This window comes from Schistocerca gregaria, chromosome 5, assembly GCF_023897955.1.
Source record: "Schistocerca gregaria isolate iqSchGreg1 chromosome 5, iqSchGreg1.2, whole genome shotgun sequence".
NCBI classification, from domain to species: Eukaryota; Metazoa; Arthropoda; class Insecta; order Orthoptera; family Acrididae; genus Schistocerca; species Schistocerca gregaria.
The window spans coordinates 89404491-89432061 of NC_064924.1; the positions used below are offsets into that span (position 1 = coordinate 89404491).

At 44.9% G+C, this 27571-nt stretch overlaps 1 protein-coding gene across 3 annotated transcripts in view; it reads left to right on the forward strand.

Moving 5' to 3' along the window:
* Positions 1-27571, forward strand: part of LOC126272979 (methyl farnesoate epoxidase-like) — a 130074-nt gene that overhangs the window by 46657 nt on the left and 55846 nt on the right. For 2 of the 3 annotated variants that reach the window (XM_049976320.1, XM_049976321.1), the window contains exons 3-5: positions 9179-9418; positions 23773-23927; positions 25946-26191. In XM_049976320.1, coding sequence (XP_049832277.1) covers positions 9179-9418; positions 23773-23927; positions 25946-26191 — 641 coding nt within the window. The remainder of the gene's footprint in view (positions 1-9178; positions 9419-23772; positions 23928-25945; positions 26192-27571) is intronic. The other variant, XM_049976322.1, reaches the window with a different exon arrangement.

The following is a 27571-nucleotide window of genomic DNA, read 5'->3' on the forward strand; positions in this document are numbered from 1 at the left end:
ACGACAATCCGTCAGGCTCACCACTCAGCTATCGGGGCGGACGTCTCCACATATGAAAGGCAATATCCTCACTGCTGACTGACTGCCTCATTATCGCCCAGCCCAGACCGGTAACGAGGGGAACTTGAGACTTGGAGAAGGTGTGGATCTTATGCTATACACGTCGTTTAAGAAAGGAATTTCCGAAATTCCAACCGTAAGAAATGAAGATTTATTTAAAAAATGTCGCTATTACAGCAATTTTGAAGCTAGACCTACGAAAATTGATATTTGGTTTCTCGATCAGAAATGAAGAAATACGTCTTTAATCATTTTTGGAAATTTAGTCCTATGGGGGTGAAATACTGGATCAAAGCTGTTTTTGAAAATATATCATTATTAAAGAACTAAAAATTATTTTTATTGGTACATCTATGAACATTGGTATTTGACTCCTCGGTGTTTCAGTGTTTTTGGAAATTACAGGGCATAAGATTTTTTATGAAAATATTTTGTTTTGAAAGCATTTTTGAAGCTAAATCTATGAAAGTTTAAATTTGACTTGTCAATTAGAAATAAAAATAGATGTTTCACTGTTTTTGGAAATTCAATCCCTATGGGGTGAAATAGGAGGTGAAACGTTTTATGAAAATATTTCATTGCGAAAACATTTTTAAAACTAAATCGTTGAAAACTGGTGTCTGACTTCTCGGTCAAGAAAGGTGAAATAATATATTTCATTCTTTCTGGAAATTCAACCACTAAGGGGGTGATATAAGATCAGACTTTCACAGATTGATCAACACCCAGTCCAAACCGCTAGGGATGGAAGCTTAAAGTTTGGAGAGGGTGGTGATAGTATACTGTAGGCATCGTTCAAGAAGGGATTGTCCGAAATTCCACTCCTAAGTGGGTAAATAGGGGATTAAAGGCTTTTTAAAAGTATGTCGCTCTTAAGGGGATTTTGAAGCTAGAACTACGAAAACTGATATTTGGTTTTTCAGTCAGAAAATAAAAGAAATTCGTGTTTCACCATTTTTGAACATTCGACCACTAAGTGGGTAAGATAGTGGGTGAAAGTCTTTTTGAAAAAAGAAAAACTATTAAATAACTACTGGAGGATTTCAAGGCTTCGCCTGTGACGACTGGCGTTTGATTTTTCCTTTAGAAATAACAAAAAATACATGTTTCAGTGTTTCTGAAAATTCAACCCCTAAGGGAGTGCAATAGGGGATGAAAAGCTTTAAGGAAATATTTCCTTACATTAAAAACTTCTAAAGCTAAACTTATGAAACTGGTGTTCACTTGTCGGTTAGATATAAAAAAAATCTGTGTGGGAATGGAAGTTGCTATGGAAATATCTTCACAAGACAGCAAAAGGCATGTTAACGAAAACTTCGTACACCAGCTATCAGAATCGTTTTTTGATCAGGAATACATTTGGAAAAGATGTAGTTACATGGCTTTAATTAGCGTGGGAAGCTTTGAAGTTGTTGCAATTTGTGAACAGCTTAAAAATTCGATTAAACAGAAACAAAACAAAAAAAATCTCTGCAGGCCATACGGTCTACGCGAGCGAAGCAGAGGGCGTAAGCTAGTTGTGGATATTTTGAGAATAAAGTCGCCTAGATCGCTTAATATACTAATTTATTTGTAGCGTCATTTAAGCTACTGCCATCATCATGTCAAAACTTAGAACTTGAGGAAAAATGTTCACTGTCAATCAGTAACCAACGGATAAGGAGAGGTTTTACCGAATAACACTGAACACTGTTTTACAAGCTCTGAATTTTGATGTAATTATGTCAGTAGCTAAAACAAACTCAGAAATAAGATAATACAAGGGATCAAGTCGGTTTTATTCAGAAAATAAATTCAGCATTACATGTGTGCGTAATCTACTGGGCGTTGTCATTTCGTCTATTTGATGCCCTACTTCAGACACTGTTCATTCTTCTTCTGTTGCATTTTTTTCCTTTGTTCCAGTCAATCGTTTCGTAATGCGGCCTGTGAAACACTCAAAACCTCGGTTCTTTAAATTTCCTATTTACCATTCCCCTTTTTCTCAGTTTTTAATCTCGACTTCATAATTAATACATTAAGGCCAGAGTCTACATTCACTCCTGGAAATGCCATGCAACACAATATCTAGTTTAGGAATCTTTGTCTTACCATTGCACAGTGAGACTGAAACACTCTGGTGTCTCCGTGTCTCTTCCACGTACACAACCTACTTTCATGATCCTTAAACCAATTGTCTGGAATGTTTGAAGTGTGTTTTTTTTTTAATTTATATATTTCAGTGTCAGTGAGAATTACTTATTACCCAGATATTTCAGGTGGTCTGTTTAAAAACAAAGAAAACAGATGTAGTAAAAAACTGGCAAGGTAATTACAAATGAAACAGAATGTCCATCCAATACTGTTTTTGTTGATTAGGAGTTAAGTCTTCCTCCTTACGGAAGTTCAAGAATTATCAATAGCCTTAATCCACGAAACTGCACTGAAAAATACAGAAATATAACAGCTATATAATGGCAAGCCACAATAACACCTATAGCAGGCATCTACTGAATCCTAACTCAGGTATAACAATCGTTTACAGTTTATGGGCTTTACGTAAATATCTTAGAAACTGTCCCATGTTTCACGGTTCCATTAAATATTAGTTCTAAGACTGTAGTACACTATCATTGTGGGCCACATAGTCACATGCTAGGATACTGTATGCCTCATAAATACGTTTTATTGACGCTTAACTGTGATGATGATGCAACAGCACACGGATTTGGCAGATAATCCACATCTACAACGCTGTCATCTCCCAGGGATTCACTTCCAGCTTCCAGCTTCCGTATTAGTTCCACAATACCTTTTTTTCATCCGAACAACTCGTGCTATTTCCTCAGTAAGTCGCCATCTTAGCTGTGGCTTACCATACTAAATCACAAAAATGACGTGCCGTGTCTTCGTGCAACACATAAAATTCGAGTATGTGCTGCTATCTCTTGGTACTTCAATTACTACTCGGCTTGTTGCTTGCCATCCCCTAGCAGACAAGAAAAAGGTACAAATCTCCATTTCACGCAGTGTGTGGCTTTCCATATTCTAGCCCCAATCGCCTTATTTTTTATTTATATATTCTAATTGTCTCTGTAGACGACAGTTTTCAGCCAGTATAGGCCACTTTCATATCTGGGTGTTGTGCACCCGTGCGAGTTTTCAAGTGGTATTCGAGTTGGAGAAAAATAGCATAAATAGATGTGCAGCGACTAAGTGAGAGTGGCCATCGTTGGCATTCAAGCCGCTGCTGCATAGGCGGTGGGCGTCTCCAAGCTCGCTCACAGCAGAATGCGGGTAAGCCTACACGTGCGGAGCTGCAGGCGCTTCAGTGGTTAACAGGCGGCTGCTGTTGACGGATTTTGCAAACATGCTGCCTGGGATTCTTTCAGTAATTATACTCGTGCCCATACACTTCATACTTAAAATCACTCATTTTCGTAATACACAAACGCTGTACGCACACTCAGTCAAAAACAAAAGAGAGGCAAACGCCTGCAGGAATGGCAACTGCCTTAGTAATTGCGAGGGTGGGCACGAAATCGCGTATCTGTTACAAATCACAACGACTGAGAAGTCACAGATATCACAATGACAATTTAGCAGAATCAGGCTGTCTAGGTGTGACTGAAATCGCAACTCAAAGTAGTATTTGACAATGAAAGCCGCATGCTGAATTTAGTACCTCTCTCTGTGAACCTTGTGTCATGCTGTCGAATCTAGCTGCGACTTCAGTGACAATTCGCAAGTAGCAACTAAGCAGCGCAGTTAACATTCGATTCCGCCTGCCATCTGTCGACTGATGTTCGAATGTCGTTGTAAGAACCCTTTGTCTCAGACATAGATGTATAACATATACATGGTCGAGGTAATGGGTCAAGAAGCTAATTTGCTCTGAGAAAAGTTTTATAGTTGGTTTAGCATTGATGAAGCCATAAAATGTGAATGCCAAATAAAGATTGTGCTAAGAGGTAAACATACAGTGCTGTCTGGAATTTTCGTACCATATTTACCAATTTTCGTACCATATTTAAACACACTTATCTTCATGAAAACTGAAACTGCAAGTAATTCCAGAAAACATTTGGCAACATGGTTAGAACTGTCACCGTATTCTGTGGCAATTTATGTTATGATTCTGAAAATCAGACGATTAATATTTTCACAGTTGTTCCATTAATATAAAATTAAATCCTTAGGAAGAACAAATACAAAAGATACTACTAACTTTCGTAGAGATGAAATTTTCCCTGTGGACATAAGCAACTTCCGTATAGCATGTAACAGTTTAGACAGAATCGTTGCAAACATTAACAGTACCATCTCACGTAACTTTTTGTCACTTTGATTACTGAAATGTTAGCCTCAGGTGCCGGGGCTGCAGCCACTATAACACTATCGGCTACTATTAAATTAGTGATATGCAGATAACGTTATTCCTGTGAAAGAATTTTTATTTTATGACCTTGACTGAGTGTAATGGCAAGGTATTGAACTGCATTTGCTTCCCTACAGATTTCTATTGAAAGAAAACGGGAATCGAACCGACGTTCTATTAGTAATCAAGTGAACTATAAATACGCAAAGTTGTACCCAGTAATAGCATACTTCATAAAGAAAGTTAACTATTGGGATTGACTTTGCTTGATACTGAACTCCTGTTTTGCTGATAAGATACCAGACAGTAGCACAGTTTGGCAAGTAATGTACTAGGGATTTGACTTGAACTACACGGGAGGAGTATTATTGCGTTTAGGCAACAACTGGTTCTCAACAACACTTACCACCTGTACATTATACTGAGAATATTTAATGGAACCATGAAACATGGGACAGTTTCTAAGATATTTACGTCAAGCCCATAAACTGTAAACGATTGTTACGCCTGAGTTGGAATGCAGTAGATGCCTCTACGGGGGTTATTGTGGCTTGCCATTACATAGCTGTTATATTTCTGTGTTGTTCAGTGCAGTTTCGTGGATTCAGGCTATTGATAATTCTTGAACTTCTGTATGGAGGAAGACCTAACTCCTAATCAACAAAAACAGTACTGGATGGACATTCTGTTAACTTTTCAGAAGCTACAGTGTTCAAAGTTTTGACGTCAAATCCAGATTCAATTTTCGTGAAGCACACTTTTTGTAGTGACTTTTTTGAAATGAATATCAAGAAGACATCAAGGATTACTATCGTAATAGAAAATCGTAGGCCTATTGCTGTTCAGCATAAGAAGCTGTCAGACCTCATGGACTCGTTTCACTATGAACAGTGCATCTGGAAAGTCACTTAGCAGCGGTGAGCTCCACGTGTCTCGCCTTGCAGTGCACATAAGGTTGGCACCACATTCATGTCGCTGTGTAAGCTTGGGGCTGCAATTCACTGCTCGTGGCTGCAGTTATGTTTGGAGATGGGATTCAACATAATTATAATCAAAACAGCGAAATTAATTAATTATATTAATTACAATTAAATACACTATACTCACCAATATCACAGTAGGTGCTGGAAATGTTTTTCTCTTTCTTGAAGATATAGTTCAACACATTAACATTTATTTGTGAACACCTTTACCAATGTTTCACGTGTAATCGAATACAGGCAATAAATTTTCGCTGTCTTCAGTTCATCTATTGTATTTGGGTTATTCTGATACACGGATTTTTAGCCACATCCCAAAAGAAACAATCAGGTGAAGACAGATCCGGTGACTGCCGGGGTCAGACACCTTTCGTGATTACTCTGCCTCCAAATATTACATCTAAAAGTTGAAGGGTCTGGTGTGCCGCATAAGCAGTAGCATTGTCGTTTTGGAAAAATGAATTACTAAACTCATTTTCATTCAGTAGGGCATTAAATGGATAAATTATTTGGGAGCGATACACATCGGAAGTGACGGTGGTATCGAAAAAGAACAGTAGTGTAATTGTCGCTCACGCTATCACAGCCCAGACTCCAGTTTCCTCGGCAGGCAGTGGTGTTTCTCTTAAGGTATGTGGATTTTCTGGAGACCAAATTCGTGAAGCTTAGGAAGTAATGTAGCCAGGTAGGTGGAACCAAGCCTCGTCAGCGAGAAAGCTTCGATCTAAAACAGCGGCTCCATGCCAGTAACAAACTGCTGAAACGATTCACAGTACGCTATTCGCAACGGATGGTCCATACAATGTAACTGTAGCACAGAACTAATTTTATCCGGATATGGTTCTTTGATTATGGCCTTACGCGCTGTTGTACGAGAGACTTTACCCCCTTGCGACAGTCTCCTCACTGCTTTTGTTGGACTCCACAACCTGATGACTAAAATGTCGTCGAGCTTCCGTTTTGTTAAAACTATGGGCCTACCAGTTCATGGTGTATCATGAACTAAACCTGTTGTTTGGAATTGGCGAGGTGAATCACATACAGTGTCACGATCTGAAAAACACAATCTAAACTGCCACCTCACATGCTCTGTAAAGTTCCCTACTACTAAAAATGCTCTCTTTCCCATAGTAAGCATTCTCAATGCACCCAGCGCACACAAGAATTCGCCAATAACAAACCTACCACCTGCACCACACCCGTGACACGACTACCAGCACCCTACCGCCTGCAGGTTCACGGAACACGTGCAGGCGAGACTTAATTTTGTGGTACATTCCTTTGGGACGAAACTGATGAGGTCATCGGTCCCTAGGCTTACACACTACTTAATCTAACTTACGGTAAGGACAACACACACACACGCCCATGCCCGAGGGAGGACTCGAACCTTCGACGGCGGAACCCGCGGAACCGTGGCAAGGCGCCAAGACCGTGTGGCTACTCCACGTGACTAGGCCAGACTTAAATGTGCTGCCAACCTTAAGCGTTCTGCAAAGCGAGACACACGAGGCCGCCATTGTCAAGATACTTTGAGGACTCACTGTACCTGCGGTGCATCGTGGATATTATTTATCCGTGACTCAGTACGAAGTCACAGTCCAAGTTAATGATATTACGGTATCATTTTTCCTTTGGACCGTCTGAAAGCAACTGGCTAAAACACAATTTTAGTGCCATACGCGTTTCGCCTTTATTCTCTGCAAGGCTTCATCAGTGGCCTGGAATATGTACATTTGTTTGCTATTTAATTTACATTTTTGTCATTGTACGTCTATAGGTTATAAACAGTTCTGGTGGTTGCTATTTCCTATTAAGTTTTGAACTGCACTTACAGATTGCGTAGACAATTTCTTACATATTACGCTCCTGTTGCATTTTTGGTGTTGTTCTTCTTCTTATGAACACCAATTTGCGGTTTTTCCCCACATTCCACAGCACTATGAACTGAACGCTTGTTTCAATGCAATGTTTTCGTTTCTGTTGCCGACTGTCAAATGTTTTTGCCAAACTTTAGAGTGTAATTATTGAAGTATCTGTGATCTGTTCGTGTATGCATGTGTGCGTGTCTGTGTGTGTGTGTGTGTGTGTGTGTGTGTGTGTGTGTGTGTGTGTGTTTTGGTGTGATGTAATTTTTTGTGCTGTGTGCTGTTTATAACCTATAGGTACAGTGACAAAAATGTAAATTAAATAGCAAACGTATGTACATATTCCAGGCCACTGATGATACCTTGCATAAAATAAAGGCGAAAAGCGTATGGCACTAAAATTGTGTTTTATTCGTTTGCTGTCAGACAGTCCATAAGTAAAAATTATCAATATACCGTAATATTACACGCAACTGAGGTTCAAATGGTTGAAATGGCTCTGAGCACTATGGGACTTAACATATGTAAATTAAATAGCAAACGTATGTACATATTCCGGGCCACTGATGATACCTTGCATAAAATAAGGGCGAAAAGCGTATGGCACTAAAATTGTGTTTTATTCGTTTGCTGTCAGACAGTCCATAAGCAAAAATTATCAATATACCGTAATATTACACGCAACTGAGGTTCAAATGGTTCAAATGGCTCTGAGCACTATGGGACTTAACATCTGAAGTCATCAGTTCCCTAGAACTAAGAACTACTTAAACCTAACTAACCTAAGGACATCATACACATCCATTCCCGAGGCAGGATTCTAACCTGCGACCGTAGTGGCCGCGCGGTTTCAGACTGAAGCGCCTAGAACCGCTCGGCTACACTGGCCGGCACGCAGATGAGGAAGACAGGACTACAAGAGTTGAAGATATCAAGTTAATGATCCTGAATTAATTGATAGCAGTTTCTTAGATTAAGCTAAGAGCAACGTGAATTTTGATCAGCAAAGCGAAATGTTGGCGCTAAAACTTTGTTGATATACTACGGCAAGCCACAAAATTATATGTATTCCTTATAGTTATTCTGTTAGTCACTGTTCGCAATAGTTGAAAATGATCTGTTTCTTGTGAGAAGAATATCATAATTTCTGTACTAACTATTCAATAAATGTACCTACTATGTGGATCACCTGATTTATGGATTTTTTTTTGAGCCTCCATTTGACTCTTCAGAAAAATTTAGTTGTTTTGGGATACCAGAAATTAGCACAGAGTGCCTCAAATCGATGTGGTGCCTCCCGGACAGCATAACGCTGTCCTTTACTCAGCTCCTTGTTATTCCTGCCGCCCTGGATTAGCCGAGCGGTAGGAAAGAAAAAAAAAGCGGTCTAAGGCGCTGCAGTCATGGACTGTGCGGCTGGTCCCGGCGGAGGTTCGAATCCTCCCTCGGGCATGGGTGTGTGTTTGTTTGTCCTTAGGATAATTTAGGTTAAGTAGTGTGTAAGCTTAGGGACTGACGACCTTAGCAATGAAATGAAATGTCGTGTGACGACTGCCTCCCGTCGGGTAGACCTTTCGCCTGGTGCAAGTCTTTCGATTTGACGGCACTTCGGCGACTTGCGCGTCGATGGGGATGAAATGATGATGATTAGGACAACACAACACCCAGTCCCTGAGCGGAGAAAATCTCCGACCCAGCCGGGAATCGAACCCGGGCCCTTTGGATTGACAGTCTGTCGCGCTGACCACTCAGCTACCGGGGGCGGACACCTTAGCAGTTAAGTCCCATAAGATTTCACATACATTTGAACATTTTGTAATTCCTGAAAATGAATATTTAACTTTTAACTCTCTTTTGATTGTAACATTGTGTGCCGTGTGAGTGGTGACGGGAACCTGTGGTCATGCTGGCAGGCCCTCCGTGCCTGCCCGTACTGGGCAGTGTCCTGTCCCTGGCCGGTGCGAAGCCGCACCTACGGCTGGAGGCGTGGCGCGAGAAGTACGGCCCCGTGGTGGGGCTCGTGCTGCCCGGAAGCGTCCTCGCCGTCGCCGTCTGCGGCGCCGACGCCGTCTTCGAGACGCTGCGCCGGGACGAGTTCCAGGGGCGGCCCGACGACCCAGACCTGCGGGAGCGCACGCTCAACAAGCGCCTCGGTCAGCGCCGCCCCTTCTGTCACACACTCGCTACGTTCCGTTTTCCAATTCAACACTTAACGCCAATTGTAGGGTTACATCTACAGGGTGAAAAGCAGTTAAACCGACAAACTCTGGGAGGTTGGTACGGGACATTAAAACAAATACACTCCTGAAAATTGAAATAAGAACACCGTGAATTCATTGTCCCAGGAAGGGGAAAATTTATTGACACATTCCTGGGGTCAGATACATCACATGATCGCACTGACAGAACCACAGGCACATAGACACAGGCAACAGAGCATGCACAATGTCGGCACTAGTACAGTGTATATCCACCTTTCGCAGCAATGCAGGCTGCTATTCTCCCATGCACACGATCGTAGAGATGCTGGATGTAGTCCTGTGGAACGGCTTGCCATGCCATTACCACCTGGCGCCTCAGTTCCACCAGCGTTCGTGCTGGACGTGCAGACCGCGTGAGACGACGCTTCATCCAGTCCCAAACATGCTCAATGGGGGACAGATCCGGAGATCTTGCTGGCCAGGGTAGTTGACTTACACCTTCTAGAGCACGTTGGGTGGTACGGGATACATGCGGACGTGCATTGTCCTGTTGGAACAGCAAGTTCCCTTGCCGGTCTAGGAATGGTAGAACGATGGGTTCGATGACGGTTTGGATGTACCGTGCACTATTCAGTGTCCCCTCGACGATCACCAGAGGCGTACGGCCAGTGTAGGAGATCGCTCCCCACACCATGATGCCGGGTGTTGGCCCTGTGTGACTCGGTCGTATGCAGTCCTGATTGTGGCGCTCACCTGCACAGCGCCAAACACGCATACGACCATCATTGGCACCAAGGCATCGCTGAAGACGACACGTCTCCATTCGTCCCTCCATTCACGCCTGTCGCGACACCACTGGAGGCGGGCTGCACGATGTTGGGGCGTGAGCGGAAGACGGCCTAACGGTGTGCGGGACCGTAGCCCAGCTTCATGGAGACGGTTGCGAATGGGCCTCGCCGATACCCCAGGAGCAACAGTGTCCCTAATTTGCTGGGAAGTGGTGGTGCGGTCCCCTACGGCACTGCGTAGGATCCTACAGTCTTGGCGTGCATCCGTGCGTCGCTGCGATCCGGTTCCAGGTCGACGGGCACGTGCACCTTCCGCCGACCACTGGCGACAACATCGATGTACTGTGGAGACCTCACGCCCCACGTTTTGAGCAATTCGGTGGTACGTCTACCCGGCCTCCCGCATGCCCACTATACGCCCTCGCTCAAAGTCCGTCAACTGCACATACGGTACACGTCCACGCTGTCGCGGCATGCTACCAGTGTTAAAGACTCCGATGGAGCTCCGTATGCCACGGCAAACTGGCTGACACTGACGGCAGCGGTGCACAAATGGTGCGCAGCTGGCGCCATTCGACGGCCAACACCGCGGTTCCTGGTGTGTCCGCTGTGCCATGCGTGTGATCATTGCTTGTCTAGCCCTCTCGCAGTGTCCGGAGCAAGTATGGTGGGTCTGACACACCGGTGTCAATGTGTTCTTTTTTCCATTTCCAGGAGTGTATTTTTCCCTAATGCCATTTTTTCCTATGAGTATTATTTAAACCGGTGGAGGCCATATTATGCTCCTCAGTTGTTAGAGGTCGTATTACGATCTTCAGTTGTTAGAGGGCGTATTACGCTCATCAATTGTAAGCAACTGCTATCCACCAGTGTAGTGGTGCATTGTTTCTGTTTACTAATGGAGCGATACACCTGGAGTGAGTACACCGACATGGTTGGTGCGTACGACGTAGCGCACCACAATGTACGAGCTGCACAGCGGGTTTATCAACAATATCTTAATCACCGTATCCCGCATCGTATGACCTTTGGTGCTGTGTACCAACGTCTGCGTGACACCGGGTCATTTAGCAGATTACCTGGACTGGGACGCCGCCTCACGGTAACAACGCTGCAATTTGAGGAAGCTGCCTTCCAGCATGTGGAATTGAAGTTAAAATCTGGGTTATTAGGCCGCGTCATGTTTCTTCTAAAACGTTCGACGTTTCGACCCCTCTGTTGGGATCTTCCTCAGGATCTTTTGGTGTCCACTACTGCTAGAACTGCAGAACTAGCAGTAGTGGAAACATGACGCGGCCTAATAACCCAGAAGATTTTAACTTCAGCGACAACGGCCACGAAAGCCTGCAGACTTACATACAGCGTGTGGAACTGCTGTAAGACGTCCCGCTCCCTACAAGACAACGCTTGTGGTTCCAACATGAGGGGCGCCGGCGCATTTCAGTCGTCGTGTGCGTCGATTCCTGGACCGACGGTTCCCAGAAACGTTGATTGGCAGAGGTGGTCCTGTACCATGGCCTGCTCGATCCCCAGGTATGTCCCCTCTGGACTATTTTGTGTGGGGAGAGATGCGCAGCCTTGTTTAGTCTACTCCTGTTGCATCAGAAGAGGGTCTGGTTGCCCGAATAGTAGCAGCAGCAGGAACAATACAGGATACTCCTGGGGTTTTTGCCGTGTCAGACAGAATATGATCCGACGGTGGAACCTTCGTTTACGTGTCAATGGAGGTATTTTTGAAAATATACTGTAATTGAAATTCGGTTGTGTTAATGTGTTCTCTCTTGGTCATAAATAAATGGAAAAGTGTTTATTGGTTTAATTAATTTGCCATCAGAGGAATCTTCCTCTACCGGGTTAAATACTCCTCTTAGGAAGAAATGACATTAAGGAAAAATATTTGTTTTGATGTCCCCTAGAACCTCCCAGAGTTTGTCGGTTTAAATACTGTATATCCACTGATGAGCTTAGTAGCTAAGTATCAAATGGTTCAAATGTCTCTGAGCACAATGGGACTTAACATCTGTGGTCATCAGTCCCCTAGAACTTAGAATTACTTAAACCTAACTAACCTAAGGACATCACACACATCCATGCTCGAGGCAGGATTCGAACCTGCGAGCGTGGCGGTCGCGAGGTTCCAGACTGAAGCGCCTAGAACCGCTCGGCCACTCCGTCCGACAGCTAAGTATCAGTCTGGTTCATTTGTGAAAAGTTATACAACAATGACCGTGCGTGGAATCTGTTCGACAACTCACTGATGGGTATCTGGATGTATGTTGCACCATATCTCTACACGTAGGCTACGCATTTCCCATAAATTATGGGTCAGAGGTTCGTGGATGCCACACTGGTGACCTACACCACCTCACATGTGTTCCATCACTTTCAGATCAGACGAATTTGGTGAACAAGACCACAATGTGAGTTCACTGTGAGGCTTCTAAAACCATTGTAGCATTACTGTGGCCTGGCAACAGTGACAGTTATCCTGCAGGAAAATGCCATCGCCATTGTTGAACACACGGATCATGAAGCAATGCAGGGACCCATAGTAATGTTGACATAGTCCACAATGATGGTACCTCCACTTACTACCACAGTTCAAATGGAAGCGCAGGTGAATGTCTCTCATAACATAATACTGCCCCAATGGTCTGCACCCATTGTGCAGAGCAAGTTTCGAGCTCCTATTCGCCTCGATATGATGGCGTATACTGACACGAGTATCGGCCTAGTGTAATGTGATTCTTCTGCCCAAGCAACATGTTTCCATTCATCTCGGTCCACACTTGTTGATGCTGTGCCTACTGGATTCGTAACTTATGATGTCTTTGACTCAATGTGGGGACTTCTAGGGTTCGTCAGCACTTAATGCTTCAAATCATGTCTGCAACAGTATTGTACTCTGTCGTTGGATCTGACACAGATAGTCGCCTATCATGCTTTACAAGAGCGTGCATCCCTTCGACCACCAAATTTCACGAGAGATTCTCTAAATCTTGTGGTATACTCGTGGTATGTTGTCCTTCAACCACTTTCCACAGATGCTTAGCCGGCCGCGGTGGTCTCGCGGTTCTAGGCGCTCATTCCGGTACCGCGCGACTGCTACGGTCGCAGGTTCGCATCCTGCCTCGGGCATGGATGTGTGTGACGTCCTTAGGTTAGTTAGGTTTAATTAGTTCTAAGTTCTTGGCGACTGATGACCACAGATGTTAAGTTGCATAGTGCTCAGAGCCATTTGAACCATTTGAACCACAGATGCTTAGGGCAGTAGCGCACAGGCAGTCCTTCAAGATTGGCATTTTCCATGATCAGGATGATTTATGGCAGAGGGCGATAAACAGCAATATCATAGACAAGGTCATCAGTGGGCATTCCCAAGATCCTCATTCCACGCTACAGGCTATATGACTGTACCATTCCTTAAAGGCTTTATGTTAGTGGATTTTGGCCCATATCATCGCTACAATGATTCCCTATTCGCGTGTCCTTCACTTATACAGGGTGGTCCATTGATAGTGAGCGGACCAAATATTTCACGAAATAAGCATCAAACGAAAAAACTACAAAAACGAAACTCGTCTAGCTTGGAACAACCGAAATAAAATGTTGAAACGCACATTCGTTCTCTACTTTAGTTTTAAAAACCTACCTGTTACCTAGGGTTCGTTTAAAATTGCTAGCCATAAATTTGTGACTATTACAGCGACATCTATCACAAAGCGAAAAAAAGTGGTCCAACTAAAACAATCATATTTCTTTACTTACTACACGAGTATGTAATAAAAAATGGGGGTTCCTATTTAAAAAAACGCAGTTGATATCCGTTTGACCTACGGCAGCGCCATCTAGCGGGCCAACCATCGCGCCATCTGGTTCCCCCCTTCAAGCTAGACGAGTTTCGTTCTTTTTAGTTTTTTCGTTTGATGCTTATTGCGTGAGATATTTGGCCCGGTCACGATCAATGGACCACCCTGTATATACTGGCATACAAAACATAAGGACGAAAGTAACTTTCGCATGGTGTCCAATTGCGAATTAACATAGCTTGATGAAACTTGGACCACATGTAGAAAGACCTTCTGCAGTTAATATAGACGGCAACTGAGAAAAATATGCAATGAAGTGAACAGAAGTGACATTTTTATTCAAAGATAATAATTACATTGAAGTTACCACAATGCATGGTGGTGCTGCAGGCTTTGCAAAAGGCGTAAAATGCTTATTAATAGGGTGTGTGGTCACCACTGATAGCAGTGCACGCTCTGCTCCGTTCTCCCATGCTGGCCACAAAGCTGGTAAGAAGGTCTTGTGGTGGGGCATTCTATTCCTCCACCATCACAGGTGGAAACTCCTGGATGGTCGCTGGTGTATTTGGATGTACTTACAATGAAATGAATACCCCTATCTGCATACAGGCGTTGATATAAGTAAACGGGGACTGTTGAAAATGTGTGCCCCGACCAGGACTCGAACCCGGCGTCTCCTGCTTGCATGGCAGATGCTCTATCCATCTTAGCCACAGAGGACACAGAGGATAGTGCGACTACAGGGGCATGCCTCCCGTGAGACCGACATTCCCAACACATCCCATACATATTCAAAAGGATTTAAGTTGGGGAAATGGGAAGGACAGTCAATTCGTTGCATATCCTCTGATTCCAAGAGCTCCTCAAGCTTTGCAGTTGGATGCGGTCGTGCACTGTTGCCCATTAAAATGTAGTCAGGGCCAGATGCACACCTTATAAGACACACGTTGGGTAGGAGTGCAGTGTCAGAATAACACTGACCAGCGAGTATATTGTGTTCAAAGATTTTGCTGTTGGTACACCCATGCAACATCATACCTGCCCATGCCATAGCATTTGGACCATGGAAACAACAATGTTCATCAGTGGGCTGTGTGCTCTCTCCTCTCGTCATCTGAGCGTACGTGCAGCATTCTTGATCATCTCGAGGTGCTATGCTGTGTGGAGGCATAATGTTGCGTCGGTGTAATGACCAAATCTTTGAGCACATACACTCATCAGTCAGTGTTACTATCACATAGTGCTTCTTCCCTATATGCGTCTTTTCAGTGTTGTATTCACCCCTAATGCGATTCTTATCTATGACAATGCATAACCGCATTGGACAGTCCAGGTGGAAGAGAACTTGGAACGAGAGGACATTTAGCAAATGGACATGACTTCCGATCCCGCAACTTAAATCCCATTGAGCACATGTGGGATGTGTTGGGGGAAAGTATTGCAGCATGTCCACATGCTCCAATGACTATCTATCTGCCTGTTGTCAGTGGCGCTGGTGGAGGAATAAAAGGCCCTACCACAATAACTTTTTGCTAGTCTCATGGCCAGCATGTGAGTCGTTGCAGAGTAAGCATTGCTGTCAGTAGAGATCAAGAATTCTATTAAAAAGCAGAAACCACTCATTGCAACGCCCAGTGGATCATCATGAATTGTGGTGACTTGAGTGTAATTATTACAGTCTTTGAATAAAAGTATCATTTCAGTTCGTCTCATTATGCACTGCTTTCAGCTACCTCCTCTACTGCTCTGTACAGTTCTTTCTGCACTAGATCCAAGTTTCATCGCTGTGTTACCTAGCAGTTAGTCAACATGCAAAAGTTACTTTCGTCCTTAAGCTTTCGGTCACCAGTGTACTTAGCTTTCCTACAGCGTCACGTGACTGCAGGTGGCATTCAGTTTAGTGATGGACCAATTTCATAATATTTTGGCTCATTAGTGTATGTGCAAGGAAAAGTTATCAATCTTCTTTTCTCTTTCAAGTGCTTACTGAGCCTTTTTACTTGACCTAACATCTATTATCATTTTCTCATGATGCCTGTGCAAGATATATCATGGTGGCAGCTTATTGATTCCGCAGTCTTCTTGAAATAAAGGCTCCTTAAATGTACTCAACAGAAATTCCCGAGAACTACGACCTCTTTCTTCAAAGGATACACAAACATTTCTACTACACTTCTACTTTGACTGTACCAGCCAATTATGATGAAATCGTTCCAAGTCTGTTGTCAGGCATGCTTGATAAGGACCCAAACGCTGGACAAAACTTCAGTATTGGAGCAATAGTGACTTGTATGGGATTCCATTGTGCGACTGCTACGGTCGCAGGTTCGAATCCTGCCTCGGGAATGGATGTGTGTGATGTCCTTAGGTTAGTTAGGTTTAAGTAGTTCTAAGTTCTAGGGGACTAATGACCACAGCAGTTGAGTCCCATAGTGCTCAGAGCCATTTGAACCATTTGGGATTCCATTACATATGCACTGAAAGTTCCCAGAATTCTTCCTACGGACGTAGGCCTAGCATTCGCCTAGCCAATACTAATGTTTGTGTGATTGTCACATTCCGTATCGCTTCTTAAAGGTCAGTGAGAATTTAGTGGAACTGTTCCTTTTTACAGGATTAGAACTTCCTAACGATATTCTTATTTAGCTTAATATGAAGTTGGTGCATAAGATCATAACTTTTTTTATAAGTTTAATATACACAACAAATATACATAACAGAGAGTTTAATCATTAACAATATACTCTCCTTTACTATTTACAACAGTTTTCAAACACTGAGGTAACTTTTCGATGCTGCAGTTGTAGAAATCACGTGGTTTTGACTAGAAGAACTCGTCACCCCATGTTCTGAGCACATTTTCACCTAGAAAGCAAGCTCCTTGAAGGTTGTTCGACAGACACCAGAAATGGTGAAAATCTGAGGGCTCAAAATCAGATGAATAAGGTGTGTCCAGAATGACTTCACAATCCAATTACTGTATAATGCTCTTTGTCAGTCTAGCACAATGAGGGTGCACGTTACAACAAAGCAGCATCACTACTTGTTCTTGGACTGCATCTGCAAGACATCTCAGCTGTTGACTGTAAATGTCGGCAATGATGGTTACATCTGGGGCAATGACTTCACAATCCAATTACTGTATAATGCTCTTTGTCAGTCTAGCACAATGAGGGTGCACGTTACAGTAAAGCAGCATCACTACTTGTTCTTGGACTGCATCTGCTAGACATGTCAGCTGTTGACAGTTCACAGTACAACACACAATCGCTCACCACGTGCATAACATTATCTTTTGTGGATATGCACAAGTACATTGAGTTGCTAATTTGGGCTCAACCATTCCTTTATTTTCTTTGTGTTAGCGTAAGGAAATCACTTCCCATTGGCAGTAACGGTACAGGATAGTGACTGTCGTTGTTGTTCAAGAACCAATTGATGACGAGCAAGCGAAGGTGCAGCCGCTGATTTTGTGATTTTGGCTTCGAGGATGCAGTATCCATACACCCGATTTTTGAATATTACCCACTACATGCAAGCGTCGCATTATGGTGGAATGACGACATTTCATCACATTTTCCAGTTCTCGAGTACACTGACGTGGATCATTGTGGTGTCATGCGTTTAAATAACATTCATCAAACACCAAAGGACTTGCTGAATGGCCGCGCGGGATTAGCCGAGCGGTCTTAGGCGCTGCAGTCATGAACTGTGCGGCTGGTCCCGGCGGAAGTTCGAGTCCTCCTTCGGGAATGGGTGTGTGTGTTTGTCCTTAGGATAATTTAGGTTAAGTAGTGTGTAAGCTTAGGAACTGATGACCTTAGCAGTTAAGTACCATAAGATTCCACACACACACTTGCTGAATGTCGAGAGTTAACTATGAAAACAATTTTCTTGCCGTGCTCTGTCGAGCACCATTATCCCCCACACGGCGCAAAAGATTCTGACAGCCTCCGCTGCTGACACCCATATACTGAACTCAAGCAGAAGAATATGTCGGAAATATTCCGATTTCTCCACTTGTCACTCCAATTTCTAGCGTTCACAGCCGCACCCACAATCTCCAAATGAGAAAATGACAATATGTAAACTTAAATAGCAACAGCGAACTACAAATAAGATATGACAACCGATAGATAAACTCACAGCTACTGGAATAACAACTTGCAGACCAAAACGCTTCGAACTTACGCACCAACCAAATATAATTACTTTTTAACTGTGAAAAATGCCCCTGCTTCGCAGATAGTTTATTATACCAACCGGTTTCTATTAATGATGATAATGCGTGCTTGTGTTCACCGCGAAATTGTGGATCTAAGTACCAGGTTCCAATACAGCGTAGAATATTATCCTACTGGGAGCTATTGAGGTATTTACTTTAAACATACTCAGATGTGTACAGTCCAAGAAAGAATACTGTCAACTAACTTCCAGCTAATGACGGACACTAGAAATGATACAAATTACATCCGTCTCCTCAACAATTTGAGAAACAAGGAAAGATATCTAACGGAATAAAAAAATGTCTCTGAAATCCGAGAATCAGGTACGAGGCTCTGTTGTGTAGAACGATACGAATCCCATAAACTGTGAATCACGTGTTCCATACCCTGAGCTTCGGAAACCAATATCGTAGAAAACATTTCTTAGGTCTGAGCTAAAGAAGTCAATTATTTTTGTTTTTTCGGCCATTCGGACTTTATGCTGATATAAACAGTAGATGAGCAGAGCACTCGGGGTGTATATCTAACACAGACATACACTCCTGGAAATTGAAATAAGAACACCGTGAATTCATTGTCCCAGGAAGGGGAAACTTTATTGACACATTCCTGGGGTCAGATACATCACATGATCACACTGACAGAACCACAGGCACATACACACAGGCAACAGAGCATGCACAATGTCGGCACTAGTACAGTGTATATCCACCTTTCGCAGCAATGCAGGCTGCTATTCTCCCATGGAAACGATCGTAGATATGCTGGATGTAGTCCTGTGGAACGGCTTGCCATGCCATTTCCACGTGGCGCCTCAGTTGGACCAGCGTTCGTGCTGGACGTGCAGACCGCGTTAGACGACGCTTCATCCAGTCCCAAACATGCTCAATGGGGGACAGATCCGGAGATCTTGCTGGCCAGGGTAGTTGACTTACACCTTCTAGAGCACGTTGGGTGGTACGGGATACATGCGGACGTGCATTGTCCTGTTGGAACAGCAAGTTCCCTTGCCGGTCTAGGAATGGTAGAACGATGGGTTCGATGACGGTTTGGATGTACCGTGCACTATTCAGTGTCCCCTCGACGATCACGAGAGGTGTACGGCCAGTGTAGGAGATCGCTCCCCACACCACGATGCCGGGTGTTGGCCCTTTGTGCCTCGGTCGTATGCAGTCCTGATTGTGGCGCTCACCTGCACGGCGCCAAACACGCATACGACCATCATTGGCACCAAGGCAGAAGCGACTCTCATCGCTGAAGACGACACGTCTCCATTCGTCCCTCCATTCACGCCTGTCGCGACACCACTGGAAGCGGGCTGCACGATGTTGGGGCGTGAGCGGAAGACGGCCTAACGGTGTGCGGGACCGTAGCCCAGCTACATGGAGACGGTTGTGAATGGTCCTCGCCGATACCCCAGGAGCAACAGTGTCCCTAATTTGCTGGGAAGTGGCGGTGCGGTCCCCTACGGCACTGCGTAGGATCCTACGGTCTTGGCGTGCATCCGTGCGTCGCTGCGGTCCGGTCCCAGGTCGACGGGCACGTGCACCTTCCGCCGACCACAGGCGACAACATCGATGTACTGTGGAGACCTTACGCCCCACGTGTTGAGCAATTCGGCGGTACGTCCACCCGGCCTCCCGCATGCCCACTATACGCCCTCGCTCAAAGTCCGTCAACTGCACATACGGTTCACGTCCACGCTGTCGCGGCATGCTACCAGTGTTAAAGACTGCGATGGAGCTCCGTATGCCACGGCAAACTGGCTGACACTGACGGCGGCGGTGCACAAATGCTGCGCAGCTGGCGCCATTCGACGGCCAACACCGCGGTTCCTGGTGTGTCCGCTGTGCCGTGCGTGTGATCATTGCTTGTACAGCCCTCTCGCAGTGTCCGGAGCCAGTATGGTGGGTCTGACACACCGGTGTCAATGTGTTCTTTTTTCCATTTCCAGGAGTGTATTTCACGTAAAAGATGTTACGGGAGAAACCAGAAAATAGTAATGACTGTACCATCGCAGAGATACAGTGTTGTGTAATGTACTCAATGGCGCCCATAGCATCACACCAGGTGCTGAGCCCCTATGATGATGACAAAAGCAATCTGGCACCTTTCGATCTCCTCAGAAGCTACGCACATGGATATGTCCATTGTAATGCTGTATGCAGAAGCAGGACTCATATGAAAAGTTCGTGTGGTGACACTTGTGTGTACAGAGTTGTTTTTGGACGCACCACTGCCAGTATACCTCTCTCCGCGGTCGTGTCAATGTCAACCCGTCTGTGTGGTTCCTTGTCTTGCTAGAAACAAGTCCTTTTCCTGACTCCAGGTGTGTGTGACGTGGGTGTACAACCCGACATGGCCGAGCAAACAATATCTTTGCCCTTACAGGCGCTAGTCAGGTGGGGCCGTAGAGGTCATGCCCGCCATTAAGGAATGGCTGTCCTGAACTCACTGATTCCAATCCTACTGACACTCGTGGGATCATGATGCGAGCAGCAATATCACAGTCTCCACAAGACACTTTTGAATGCCAGCCTGTGTTGGTTCAGCAAAATGCTTATATTGCTGCCCCTACTGATTTTTTTTGGCTGTGCTCAAATGATGATAATTTGTAGAGAGTTACTTTTGCAGCGCATGAGTCTCGGTAGTTGCAACTGTAGCAGATTGGCAAAGAAGCGCCGCGTGATTGTTCCCTAGCAGATTTCTCACCTGCGGATCTTCTGTCCCAGGCATCGGACTTCGTTTCTTACAACAAGTGTTTCATCGCCTAGTGAGGTATTTATAAAAGGGGACAGTAAGGAAGCTATAAACATTGAAACTCGGAGTAATCTGGAAAAACATATATCAAAAAATAAACACATAAGTGAAACCGTGTCACAAGTTTCCATAGATTATCTCTCATCGAATGTAGCTATTGGACGAGCTACAGACACTCTGTGTGACATTTTGAAAATACTCAAGCTCACACAACAAAACTGTCTCCAGAGTAAAGACCAGTCTCCAGAGAAAGCACTAACAATTGGTCCACGCTTATGACACCAGTAAAACTAGTAGGCAAAAACAGCTTATCGCGCTACTCAAATGCTTCAAATGGCTCTGAGCACTATGGGACTCAACTGCTGTGGTCATCAGTCCCTTAGAACTTAGAACTACTTAAACCTAACTAACCTAAGGACATCACACACATCCATGCCCGAGGCAGGATTCGAACCTGCGACCGTAGCAGTCGCACGGTTCCGGACTGCGCGCCTAGAACCGCGAGACCACCGCGGCCGGCTATCGCGCTACTGTCTATCTGCAGGACCACTATCTTGTTTCGCTGACGTAGCTGTAATACAACCGCAACCGTTAAGATTGCTATGTGCTTAATAACTCTAAACAAAACGAGTGGCTCGCGGATGATTAACCTAGGTTGCTACCAAGGTCATGGGAAGCACTAACCATTAAATGGCGGTAAGTACCGTGCACTAAACATCGCACTGTTCTGCTCCTGTTGAAACTGCACCGGAATGAGCTGGATAGCTGCTCCATCATGTAGTAGACTCGGTCCACGGTACACGAACCAACCTAACAGGGGTGAGAGGTGGAACGGTTCCTGCTGTCCTGGTCGCCTGTAGCGGTCGATTTCCGGCCGTCATAATGGATGACCTGAACTGGCGCGAATTCTCAGAACGCGGGAGAACGGCATGTCCTTCCAGCACCCCGTGGCTTCAACGATGATTCGAAATATGGGCCAGAAAACCAAGCTAGCTTTCGCCAGCTTGGGTGTTAATTAAATGGCGAATGTCAAATATGTCCTCTCCCTCAAACCGATGGTAATCTATGTAGAGAATACCTCGGTAGTCTCTGCAGACTTGGCAAAATTAATTTAGTAACATCAATTCTTTACGTAAGTTTGATGAATTGTTAATTAATTTACCGACTGGTCTGAGTTAGGTATCAGTTTACTCGTAATTTTATGTGGAGTTCGAATCTGTGATCAGAATTAAAGGATTAGTTTTCTTACTCCCTCTTCCTTTGTGGTGATGACTGGTCTGGACAGATGTCATGGCATTGCCACTTGCGTTTTGTGCTTCAAAAAGTCACTGTATTACCCTTCCCTTAATAGGAACAAACTGTAGGAAACAATCCCTAACGAGATAGGAAGCAGAAAAGGGCATACGGCCGAAACTCGTTCCAATGGAGGTATACACACTTGGAAATAAAAGACCTGTAACAGTGTAGATTTTAGAGATTAAAAGCAGAGATGGGAACACACCAGACAGGGAGGAATTTTCTGTCCGTGCTAGATTCAGCTCGTCACTCAAGAGAGCAGCGATCTGGGGCACAGTCAAATAGTGGCGACAGTACCTTTCGTACAACCAGATGCACGTCTTCCACTAGGGGATGAAGGTTCACTCGCAGAAGTGCAGACGTGTGTCGCCTGAAAGAGTTGTGGAAGGATGACTGGTCCTACTAAGCGATAGCCAATAATCCCCGCCCACACACTGAGGCTGAACTGGTGCAGATGGTTCGCTGCCACCATATCATGGGAACTTTCCATATCCCATAGATCAGTATTGTGAATGTTGACCCTCATAAAGGTATAAGTGATATGGCAGTGGCAGTTGTGGAGAAAGTTTCACACAGCCTGGCTGACCCCCCACTGGCGGGCCAGCTGCTCGGCGCTGATAACCAGATCACTGTCAAAGATCTTTTATCTACACCTCCCTTGAACGCATTTCCGGCTACATGTCCGTTTGATTTCTTGGCTTCTTTTCGTCTAAGGGACATTTTCCTGCCGTTTGGCCGGCCGGTGTGGCCGAGCGGTTCTAGGCGCTTCAGTCTTGAACTGCGCGACCGCTACAATCGCAGGTTCGAATCCTGCCTCAGGCATGGATGTGTGTGATGGCCTTCGGTTAGTTTGGTTTAAGTAGTTCTAAGATCTAGGGGAATGATGATCTCAGGTGTTGTCCCATAGTGCTCAGAGCCATTTGAACCTGCCGTTTGTTCCCGTTTAACAAAATCACCCTGTATATCCCTGTATATAGTGCACCTGATGCCATTATGAGGTTTGTTGCGTGTCACTTTCATGGGGGTGCAATTTTAATGGTCGACGGTGTACTGCACAAGGCGAGACAAATATGTAGACATTACTGAAGATGATGGAGGTAAACCATTGATACTCATCAAAAAAATGGTTCAAAATGGCTCTGAGCACTATGCGAATCAACTTCTGAAGCCACCAGTCGCCTAGAAATTGGAACTAATTAAACCTAACTAACCTAATGACATCACACACATGCATGCCCAAGGCAGGATTCGAACCTGCGGCCGTAGAGCGGTCTCTCGGTTCCAGACTGTAGAGCCCAGAACCGCACGGCCACTCCGGCCGGCGATGCTCATCAGCTATTGACTAGAAGTGTTTACAGTTTTTCTACGGTGTAAACGAATGTAGATATCACAGTGAGTAATCACTGTGCTTCGGTGCACAACAACAGGTATGATTTTCAACGACGGACCGGCCTGGGTGCAGCAGCGGCGCTTTACTCTGCGCCACCTGCGGGACTTCGGCTTTGGCAAGCTCAGCATGGAGGGACGCATCCTGGAGGAGGTCGAGGACCTGCTGTCTTCCATCCGCAACAGCACTGTCGAGGTCAGTCGCCCCTTCCTCATGCCTACAATTGTAAAACTATCGTAGGCTACTGTAGACTTTCATAAGTAATCGCAGACTTGCAGGGTCGCAGCAGAGCTTCTGTGAAGTTTGGAAGGTAGGAGACGACGTACTTGCTGAAGTATAGCTGTTAGGACAGGGCGTGAGTCCTGCTTGGGTAGCTCAGACGGTAGAGCACTTGCCCGCAAAAGGTGAAGGTCCCGAGTTCGAGTCTCGTTCCGGCACACAGTTATAATCTGCCAAGAAATTTCATATCAGCACACACTCTGCTGCAGAGTGTGTAAGACGTCGTGGTCTCCTGACCTTCATTGCTTACATATTCCGCCCTCACAATCATATTCCGCACATGAAGACGCTTCATTCGAACCCAAACTCGATAAGGTACAGTCAGTGTTGTATGAATTCATGTAACTGATACGCAAATAACTAATAAATCGCAAGTGCGCGCCATGGTTGAAATACTCGAGGCTGGCGTACACACACACATTCAAGACACGACGGTCACAAAAGCTTTTAGTTCGGGAGAGGCAAACACCGCATGCCAGGACGTCGGTCCCTTCAGAGGTTTTCACAGGGAGCTATGTACATCGGCTGGCGGCCGCCCGTGGAGCAGACAGCGTTTGCCCTAGTGAAAGGAGGAACGACCTTGTGTTCGGCTTAAAAGCAAATTCCGGTACACTGTGTGGGAGCGCCCGGCCAACGCATTCTTTACAAACATAGCACTCAGTTTCAGAGATTTTCACAGGGAGACAGCAAACGCCACACGCCGATGCTACAGATTTCCGGATTGGTAGCCTTAAACGAAACGTCATTCTCCCGTTTTAGAAGAGGAATGCTGATTGGCGGACGATTTTTCTGACGCCTTGAGCTGAACGAGTAATGAAAGAAACCGAAAGATATACCCCTTCACGTCTGGCGTGGAGAGGGGCCGTTCCGTTGTCGCTCTTGCAGCGAGAGCACGTGTGCTCGTACGTGTACTCAAGAGCGAGGAGCAAGTCTCTCCTCAGTACTTCACTGGGAGACCACCTCTGCCAAGAGCGAATCAGAGTGCAACTCTATATTGAGTCCTTGCGATTAAGCGTTGTTCACTGTGTTGACCGCCACACTTATTGTGCGGTGTGAACGGACAGAGCTACAGTTTAATTGCCTGCGAGCGAGTTTTTGAGTGGCATCACGGTGGACTGGTTATCTGACCGGTGTACCACGCCAGTAGATAGACTAGGGGCGAATAGGAGTCATTCATCAAGGTGTAGGGAGAGTTTGAGTGGCGAAGGTCAGTCCAGATAGAACGAGAGTTATCTTATTTGTCAGCAGCGAGCGGCGCAGACAGCAGTTATCGCAGCTTGCGGTATGTGCGCTACAGCTCTTGCGAGCCCCATATTTCCTCCACAACAATACATTTCACTGCATTTCACATGCGACAGCCTCAACCGTACCTAGCAACATTCTAACGGATAATTATTCAAGTTGAGTAGGTGCGGCTCTCAGACATTCTGCCAAGTCAATAACAATCTTAAACTTTGTATAGAAATTTCATTAGCGAATCCTGTCCTTAAGAGGTAACTTCACATTCCGAAAAGAACCCGGAATTAACGTGTTCAGTTCATAACTAAAAGTGCCACTGTGATTTCTCAGAATTTTTGCAAAAATAAGTAATAATTTTCGTTAGTTTCATGTTTTTCTTACACTAACTAGCACTACTCCAGTACCCAAGTATCCCACTAGATAAGTAAGAAATTTTGTGAATTTTTGTGTCATTTCCTTACAGCAGACGACTCCAGAAGATATTTATTGCTGAAAGTTTTTCAGGCGTTTCTCTTTAGAACGTTAGGAGCGTCTGTCTGACTTCTGTAGTAGTGTGGGGATGGACATTGCATCTTGCAGGAGTCACAGGGTAAAGGGTACACCTCGGATTAATCCGTTGCGCAGAATGACAGAGTAGCGCCCACACGCTCCCAAGTGAAAATCTCATTCTGGACAGGTGCTGTACTGTTCGTCAGGTGACGGAGCTGTTCCCGGTGCACATGGTGAACATCCTGTGGGCGGTCACGGCTGGCGCACGCTACGAACGCCACGACGCCCGCCTGCGCCAGCTAATAGACGGCGTCCAGCGGACGTTCCGCTCCGGGAACCCCACCGGCGCCACGCTGGGCCGCATCTTCCCCGTGCTCAGGACCCTCGCCCCCAGGCTCGTGGGCTACGAGCAAGAGGTCCAGTCCCGGAAGGAGCTGTACCGCTTCATACGGGTGAGTCCGTAAATACCTGCTGCTGTGCTCCGCAAGCCAAAGTTATTTATTCAATCGTGTGGCTAGGGCCCCCGTTCTCGCGTCAGTCGGCCATCGTAATGTAATATATTATTTACCACAAAAATTTGTTGATGATGGTGATTGTTGCCGACTTACGTGGTGGGCCTTAATCAAAATACGAGGGCTGTCCAGAAAGTAAGTTACGACTGATCGCGAAATGAAAATCACAGTGAAAATCAGAAATGTTTCATTTGTAACAGTTAGCTACACCTTTCAGCTATTTCTCTACGTAGTCGCCTTTGTGACTCAGAAATTCGTCGTAGCGTTGTACTAAGTTTCCAATACCCTCATCATAGAAGGCAGCAGCCAGTGCTTTCCGCCAATTCTCTACGCTGGCCTAAAGCTCGTTGTCTGTGAAAAAATGTTGTCTTGATAGCCAGCGGTTCATTTGAACAGAGATGAAACTCAGTGGGAGACAATTACGGGCTGTATTGTGGGTAACCAAACATTTCCAACTGAAACGATGCAGGAACATCTTCATTGCCCCTGCAGAATGAGGCCGAGAATTGCCTTGAAGAAGAAACCGCACGACAGTTATGTAATGTTGGTTGCATAGCTTCAGGGGAAATTCTCACCAGGCCCTCGTACTTGGTGGGAGACACTATTTTCTATAACATCTTTACGCGCTCACTAAGAGCTCAGGAATGAAAAGAGCGACATAATGCTATCTAGAGTCATACTAGAGACACTGCCCAACACATCTTTGCAAAGCTTTATCGGATTTTCATAGTCGTTTCCATTTCGCGACCGATCATAACTTACTTTCTGGACAGCCCTCGTATTTAATTCACTTTTGGTTTACAATTGTGGTGTGCGTACTGTAAAACCTTCGGTACACACACCATCAGATTATTTGACTTGTCGCTCTAACGAAGTAGGCGAGTGTCAGCAATATGTCTCGTGGCCTTATCGCGGCGTGTTTATCTTCTGCCGTTATGTCAGACGATAGAAGTGCCATTTGCACGCATAGAGTAGCAGATTGACGGTGACCAACTTTAAACAGAACTTGATTAATTTTCACACACATTTATTAAAATAATAAAAATCATAAATCTTACTTAACTTGATTCTGGATGCTATTTACAATTGATAATCTGAAGTTTGTAATGGTACTTGAATTACGTAACCATTATGGTACCTCACATGAACCTCTCGATACCAGTAATATTCTATTGTATTTCTGTTAACTACTTAACATATTACTGAGACAACATTCAGATTTGATTTCATTTGTGATACATCGATATGTTTATATTGCAATGATATTATTCTGATGTGCATTCTTTCTTTCGTCACTATGATCTTTGACGTACTTGTAAC